Source organism: Amaranthus tricolor, chromosome 5, assembly GCF_026212465.1.
Source record: "Amaranthus tricolor cultivar Red isolate AtriRed21 chromosome 5, ASM2621246v1, whole genome shotgun sequence".
NCBI lineage: Eukaryota > Viridiplantae > Streptophyta > Magnoliopsida > Caryophyllales > Amaranthaceae > Amaranthus > Amaranthus tricolor.
The window spans coordinates 10379015-10387732 of NC_080051.1; the positions used below are offsets into that span (position 1 = coordinate 10379015).

General features: G+C 33.8%; 1 protein-coding gene across 1 annotated transcript; it reads left to right on the forward strand.

The window, feature by feature from the left end:
* Window positions 1-753: 753 nt before the first annotated feature.
* On the forward strand, window positions 754-7824 carry LOC130812899 (succinate dehydrogenase subunit 6, mitochondrial-like). Its single transcript, XM_057678538.1, has 3 exons — window positions 754-1209; window positions 2090-2192; window positions 7567-7824. Exons 1-3 carry the CDS (start codon window positions 1060-1062, stop codon window positions 7719-7721), a joined length of 408 nt encoding a protein of 135 aa, XP_057534521.1. The 5' UTR covers window positions 754-1059; the 3' UTR covers window positions 7722-7824.
* The last annotated feature ends 894 nt before the right edge of the window (window positions 7825-8718 follow it).

Below are 8718 nucleotides of genomic sequence, written 5' to 3' on the forward strand. Positions count from 1 at the left end.
AGTCCATGAATTTTCAGCATGTTGAGCTTTTTGGTATGTGTGCTTCGCAAATTTGGAGCTCATGATGATCTTTGTTTTAATAAACTCTATGATCTCCAGAGACCAGAGATTTGTTTCTATAAGGCTCAAGACATTCTCAAGGAATATGAGTTGATGAATGGTTGCAAAAAGCATCACTGTAAGCGAGAAGCTATGAAATGGGTGCCTCCAGACCTTGATTTTGTTAAAATCAATGTCAATGGGGCGGTTAATATCCATGAGGACCATACGGAGTCGGATTATTATCAAACTTTATCGTTGTGATATTGTACTAATAATTTAAAGCATACGAAATTAACAAAATATATTTTTCAAATACAATTTAACAAAAAAATATGTACTTTGAATTCAAGTTTAACATGAGAAATATTCCTAATACTACAATTTAACAAAATTTTCTCGCATTTTGATTTGGCGTATTTTATTTCTCTTGATCTGATTTGTCGTATTTTGATTGATTGATCTAAATAAAAATGCCAAGTAGTTTTTCAAAATCGAAAATTACAATTAGTATGAGAGAGATCTTGAATTAGTCACGTCCAGAATTTTAAAGGAAACAAAATATTGGGTTAAAAGTCAAATTCAAAGTCGGATTTCCTTCAGGGTCGGAGTCGGGTCGGAGTGTCGGATTTTTAATAAGGTCCAACTCCGGTCCGTCTCTAACTCGGATTCGGTTCGTGAAGTCGGATAACCTTTTCCTCGGACTCGAATCGAACTATTTTCCTCGAATCGAGTCAGACTAGGGTCGGATTCGGACTGAATTGCCATCACTAATTGAAGCTTTCCTTGTAGTTAGTTATAACACTCCTATTAAACCTTCAAGGTGAGTTTATTTTATCACAATCATATGAATTTATATAAAAATAAGCGATCGATGACTTTATTTTCAGTGAGTAATTGTTTTGAAATCATTGATTGATATCACTTTGGGCACTGTTCTGACTTCTGAATTGATCACACCTCGCTAAGAGTAAAGAGAATAAAACCCAAAAGAGATAGAGTGTGCGTGAAACAAAAAAGATGGCAGAAGGTTGGAAAAGTTTTTGGTGCAACAGATTTGCATTTCTTGAAAGTTATACCAAATTCACTAAGCGCGATAATCCTTTACCTTCTTGGTCTGATGACGATATCAACTCCTTCATCGCCATTGATCCTATTCATGGCCCCACTGTATATCTCTTTCTACTCTTTCTTTTTAATGGCTTTGCTTCAACTTTATTTTTGATTCTGGATTTTTTTGCTGATATCAATACTCGCGTTTGATTTTTCTTCTTGTTTTTGATATGGTTTTGTCTTGGTTTTAGCGATGAACATGAAAATTCTGTCAGTACTTTCATTGGTTTACTTAAATGAGGCAAATTTAATCGTTTTTTTTTTGGTCTTTTATTAAGTTTTGCGTCAGCTTTAGTTTTGATTTTGGATTTATTTGAAATTTCAGTATTTAGGTTTGATTTTTCTTCTTGTTTATGATGTAGATTTGTCTAGTTTTATCGATGACCATGAAAATTTTAGTATTAGTCTCATCGATTTACTTAGATTAGGAAAATTTGATTGTTTTTCTGGAGGGAGTTTGCATTTTTGATGTTGATTACAGCTGAGTTTGTTGCCTTGCTTGAGAAGTTTAGAACTTTATGAGTATTATGAATGTGGTTGCTAATAATTATTTTACTTGAGAACAATCTAACATTTGAACACATGAACAAATTTTGAGGTCAATCCAATTTGATTAGGTGATCTGCAGATGGGTGTACTTTATCGAACATCTGCTTCCAAATTTATTCATATTTTTGGGTTTACTTTTAAAAAAAAGGTGTAATTTTCGTTTGAGTTGTTCAGATAGAATCAGATTAATATTCACAATCGTTGTTGTAGAAGTTGACAGTGGGCAAGCTTTTAATGCTCTTTTCCTTTAAACATGGGATTAGTTTGGATTTTGGACCTTAAGTTTTTCTATCTGTAGTCTCAGTATGGCAGTTGTCCAGAATTATATTTTTGAAACTGATGATCAGTTAATAATTAATGCATCTCTTTAATCTAAACCTTTTTACAGCTGAGAATTGCTAGGGAAGCAGTAAAGTATGGCCTAATTGGAAGTGCTGTTGGAGCGGTCTCAACTGCAGGCTTTTGTTGGAAATACTCAAAGAGTCCCCATGGTATTTAACCACTTTACGTATTCACCTTATGCATGTTGCTTGTCTCTTGTCTGCTTATTCTGCTGCATTTTCAGCTTATGTACCTGGTGCATACTCTTTGACCTCTTGTGTAGACTGCACAAAAGCTGATGTCTATGTTCAAATCATGAGTGGCTTTTGACATCATATAAACATGGAATGTGAGATTTAATCACGTAACGCAACCTGGAACGACGATTCCAAATATCCATAAAACGCGATTCAAATTGCTCAAGGTGTTGTCTCGATCCGGCAAACCTTTTGTCATAGGTATTTTGGCCTCCATTTGTAGATTAAAGAAGAAAGAAGGGACGAAATTAAGAGATAAAGCCTAGAAAACTAAAAACGATCAACATAAAAAAAATCTTAAAGCAAAACAATCAATTTTATTTTCTTTTAAAATTAAACACCCCCTCCCATTCGAATTACTTCTTTTGGTATATTCACATCAAATGTCTCATTTAATTTTTTTCTTTATTTACGCACTCATGAGATTCTAGCTATTTACACAATTGCCATTAAATTACATATTTTTCTTACTTTTACCCTTTTCACTCCCCCCTCATGGTCCAATGTGGCCCCATCCCCCTTCTTTTAAATTTGGGCATTTTCAAATATGACATTTGACTAGAGTAGGAGAGATAAGTTTTTATGCGTAATTTATCTCACACCCAATCGTTTTAGAATCAATCTAGGTTGCACTCTCATTTCAAATCGAATATCGTTCCAGGTAACATTGTTTGATATGATAATAGTGACGGCAGATACAAGGTGATACATGTCAAAAAGTGAGGATTATTATAAATGGTTTACGTGATGGCAAGCCTAAAGGTTATGTTTAATATAATGTTACTAAGTACATACATAATCACATGCTGATTTTTTTTTTCAAAAAACGTTTAAATAATCTCTTCTATAACTTCCTTTGATAATGGATGTGAGTGGTACATCAACATTATAATGGAACATGTTTTGTTTGAGGCTTTGTAATCTCTTCATTTGCTCAACATTTGTGAGTAAGCGTGGTTTATTGAGTGACTTTTATTTCTAAGAATGAAATCATTTTCATTTTTGGGATTACTTTGAGGTGAGATTTCATTGATGTTTCAAAATAAGACTTAAATTGTGTTGTACTAGGAGGAACTAAGTGGTGTCTCTGATGAAATGAAATTGTAGAGGAAGAAATCAATGCAAAATGGGTCTATTGAGAAGGAAAAAGCTATCATTTCAATGGAATGTGGTTGAAAGAGAAAAGATGGAGGTAAGTTCTTGTCAAGGAGATGACCAAATACTTGATAGGGGTTTGACAAAGTGACATTTTAGAATTATTCACGCCTTTGATATATACTGCATCGTGCTCTTTGGTCTCTACCTGATAAGAGATATATGGGAGGGATAAAGGGTTTTGAGGGATGTAGTTTTGTTGACTATTTTAATTTTTATGGTGAATTTTGAATAATGTTGCTTATGGTCTTTTTTAACTTCTTACGGTGGATTGTGAACAATGTTATATAATTTGGAGCTCACTATAGTTTGCGGTTCATTTCCCAGGGGAAGGGCTTGGGGGATGTAGTATGTGGTTTTGTTAACTTCGAATTATGCTTTGTGAATAGTTTTACAATTTGTATTTCTTCTGTTTGCAATTCACTCCCTTTGAGGGTTCTTTGGTACATATTTGGGAAGAGAATCATGATAATGTTTTAGTAGGTCACATAGAATTTTTAATAATCTATGCATAAATTTTTTATTAACATATGTATTTACTTTTATGTTTTGGGTTTAACTAATCAGTAGTTAATTATTTAGGCGAGACATGTTGGACATATGTATTAGTATTGATCCGCACAAGCTTGGACACTAAACTTAACTAATCATAGAAGGTTGTGTATTAATATGTTTACAAGGCTATTAGTATGCATTGAAAAAAATAAAATTTATTGAAACAACATTGATAACTTTTTATAAAAGTGTAACAATAACAAAACGTTGAAAAAAACCAAGTTGGACGAAATGATGATCTTAACAAGCTTAAACGACCTTTTCATTTCCAATCATCCAACAATCCCTCATGGAAGAATTCTTTGCCACATCGCCATCTTGTCCTCTTCTAAACAATAATTTTTTGGATCAAAATACCATTTTCTGTAAAGGCCATTCTTATAGCTCTAGGTCATTCGAGATGACAAATGCAAAGTGGTGTCAATATGCACCACCATGTCAATTCTATCTTTTTTAGACATCGTAAATGTTTATAAATGCTCCAAATCTATGTGTTGAAGGACTAACATATTGACCTAAGATGTTTTCTTGTCACCTTAATTTAATCTGGAGTTTTCGACCCATTAATCGATCACCAATCTATGGCATATGTAGTATAGTACAAAATTAAGGCTGCATCACCGCATTTGTATCATAAAGGATTTTTTAGTTGGTTGCATACGAAATATAGGTCCATGGAATAGAAACCTGCACTTACCGTGGAATCTTTTCCCAAACTGTTATTGTGATGATGATCGAAACTATATTTGTGACCATTCATAGATTACCTCTTTTTTTTCAAATGCAAAAAGATTAATTGCTCCTTCATACAATTTTTTTTTTCTTAAGAGTTTTCAGCTATCATCCCAAAGCTTTCACATAGCCTATCACCACTTCATTGTCAAGGTTAGGAGCCCTAGATATAAATCTCAAGCCATAAAAAAAACTCTTAACATATGCATCAACTTTGTGATGCTTTTATCTCTTTAACCTTATCCCAAAAGTAATCATCATGGATTTTTTTTTCCCCGATCAATGAACATGATGTTTTAGTAGATGCATCTTGTTAATCCAAACATACCATGACCTCCGTGGAAATAATACTACCTTGTACTTGAGCATAGTAAAATATGGCCATATGAATAATATTGGCATAGCTAGAAAGTTTTTTTTAAATATATCGAATTGATAGTTTTCTTATCAAAAAGGTGTACAAAAATTATGTTTTAAGCTAATTTGAGGTATATTTCATGTTCTTGTGCAATTTTTGGTGGTAGAACTACCGCATCACTATGACCATTTCTACAATTGCTACCAGTGTCACACGATTCGTTAATCTCCGCACGAATCGCGAATCGAAAAAAGCAAATTATGGTCGATTTTGGACTATTCTTGGAAAACTTGAGCGAATTAGCTAGCAAATTATGTTATACTGATTGCTACCATACTCACATTTTTGCATTACAGTCCGAACTCTAAGGGATTCTCTATCCTTTTTCTAATGGTATTTTACATTCCTTATGCATATTGCTAGGTGGATTGACGTAGAGTGTGAGATAACTAAAAAGTCGATGTCCTTGCTTGAATTATATAGTATTATTTTTGTTATTTGAAGGGTAACATACTAACTTTGTATATCTTAAAATTTGATACTCTGTGTTAATACTTCTCAAACTTATAGTTTCGAGTATTAACATAATAGTATCACAAATATATGCTTGAGGGTTGATCGAGTGCTTGAAGTTAAGGCTAGAAGCCACTTTGAATATCGCACAATATGGTTGCAATGTACTTGGTACTTTTTATTTTATTTTCTGTCAAATCTTTCTCATGTAGCTTTATTGATAGTTATAAGTGTGATTTCCCTACAATACGGTGAACACATGAACTGTTTGAGGTGATATTTTGATTTTGACCAATGATCTTGGTGGTAAAAACAATTCGATATAAGATTTTTGATAATTAGAGCAGAAAAAGGGTGGGGTGTAGAAGTGATCTGACGAGAAGTACACACTTATAAATTTAATGGAATGTGGTGGTAAAAACAATTCGATAGGGTTTTGATTTAACAGGTTGATGGCTGGAAATGTTTGTTTCTTGCCATTGTTGTAAATTATTTGAGCAAGCACGAGATACACTTAGCCCTCAATGTTTGGATAAGATTTTTGGAAGGAAAGGAGGGGAGGGGAGGGGAGAGAAGGGAAAGGGAGATGAGGGAAGGTTGGTGTTTTGCTTTTAATAACTTTTCGATGTTGAAAGGATTTATTTTGTCTAAAAGCTTAATCCTTTCATTTCCCACCATTTCCTTTCCGTCATTTCATCCTATTCAAACACAGTGTTAGTGATGCTATGTTGAGCGAAGTAGTCTCTTTTTTCCCTTTAACTTTTTAATGTGGGTTGTAAACTATTTCACAAAGCAAATTGAATCTTGCAAGAATGGTGGATTGCTTGCTTATCTTGTCCCTCTAAGTAATTATGATGATTTATGGTTTACCCATTCCTAAAAAGGATGGACACTATAGGCAAAGGTATAAAAGAAAATTTTTGAAATTCATCATCTGTTGCTATTAGTGGATAAAGCAAAAAGAGGTTTTAGCACTGGTCTCCACGCCAAACTTTTGAGGAATAAGGGAAGCGTGTCAGTGCACCTATGTGAAGATGGCCCATCTAATTAACTACCCGCTTTCGATGGTGATGATCCTAATATGTGGATTATGAAATCTTAAAAGTAATTTTCCTTGTATCGTTTCAATATGAATGAGAAGGTGGAGGCTGTGTTGGTATGTCTCGAAGGGCTGACACTTCTTTGGTATCAATGGGAAAATCAACGTTCACCATTGCTGACCTGGAAAGTCTTGAAGGCGTTACTTCTCAAGCATTTTAGGTGGTTTGATGAAGGGGATCCATACCAACATTGTCTCTGGAGCAAAAAGGATTTGTGATTAAGTATAGGAGAGATTTCTTTGGAGAACTTGTATAATGGAATGGATTTGAGGCTATTACAAGGTTATGGGACTTTGTTCTACATTGGTTTTTTGGGAAACTAATGTGGTGTTTATAGAGTAAATAAACTCTCTCACCTACCAGGCTAGTCTTTTGGATGAATTCTCATTGTTTTCAATAATTGACTGAGCATGTGGAAAAGGTGCCTGAAACTATTGAAAAAAAATGTTAAAATTGTGTAGGGGATTCGAGCCCACAACCCACCAAATATAACCCTAGCCCTACTTTTTGCTCAACCCAAGACAGCTTTCCTACAATCAACTTCCTAACAACTCAACCCTAACTTTCCGAACAAATAAGTAGTTTATGAAACTGTGTGTTAAGCTGTTCTCTATTTGCCTTCATTATTGTCCAACCATACATCATTTGCCACTATGTTCATCAATTGAACTATTATGAGCTCTTGCAGTCTCTGCAAATGGAATTAACTTTATGCTTTTCTTACTACTATTTATCAAATCAGAAGCTAAATACGCTAATTTCCTTTTTATTATGAGTATTTCTTTCTTGAAACTCGAACACTGTTATTTTGTTAACATCTGATTTTGTGGAAGGCACTTAGAATTGTAGAAGTAAAAGATATTTTATTTTGCAGGTGCTGTTCTTGCACTTGGTGCTGGAGCAGTTTTTGGATGGACATTCGGACATGAAATCGGAAACCATGCCCTGCAACTTTATAAATTGGATACTTTGACTGCGCAAGCTAAGTTTATGGAATGGTGGGAAAAGAAAGCTGAAGGAAGCTCTTAGAATACAACTTTCATTGTGTGCAGTATTACCTTCTTTTCTATTTTACAATAAAACGATCAACACTAATCAGTTGCTAAATGAACGGTTTAGGTTGCATTTCTCAGTACGGTTCTCCTTTGTTGCAATTGATTTTCTGCAGTGTCTCGTGCTTTTTAAGTTAATGAGAACAATTAGCTTCATTTTGTCTTAGCTCTTTGATGTTTGAAGAGCAATAAATCATTTTGCTTAATTTGTATTTGGGAGAATGAATTTAGGTTCAATTTCATATTAGTGTTTCCAAAAGATCCTTCTAAAGATAAAAAGGGTTTTTGGTATACATGTCTAGAGATACACCTTATTGCGCTTGGTGTGAACGCCACCTAAATATTCCTCCAAATACCCGTGAGGTTTTATCAACAGATTTTCAAAGAATTATAGCAAAATGGAAACAATAGAAAATAATAGCAAAATGATCAATATTTTCACAACATTTTTGGGTCATCAAACGATCCCAAACCGAACCGCCCAGGATAATTGGGACTTGGTTAATGATTACAATGAAAAAAAAATTAAGAACGAACCAAAAAAAAACTAATCCACAACCATTCTAGACTATTTGAAAACGATCCGGGACCATGAGTTTTTGATCATTCATAATTTTTTACTCACATTTTTTACCCTTAACCCTAAAGATGAAAGGTGAGTATATTTTAGAATTAAGAGTACGATCACGGTTAACATACAGTAACTTCTAAGGGAATCTGCATTTGTAAAAAACGATTCGGGCTTTGATTCTCACATTCAAGGTTAATTTGGTTGGTTAAAATGGACAAATTTGTGTATAGTCATCTCGTATTTACCAAAGTTATGTTGAATCCAACGTATTATTGAGCGCCAATGAGGGAAATCACATTTCAAATATTGTTGAATTCAATATTTAATTATTTGTGTGCAAAACTTTAACATTTTTCCATTAGCTTAAAATCCATCAAAATAGCTAGCTCTTAGAAAAATAGAC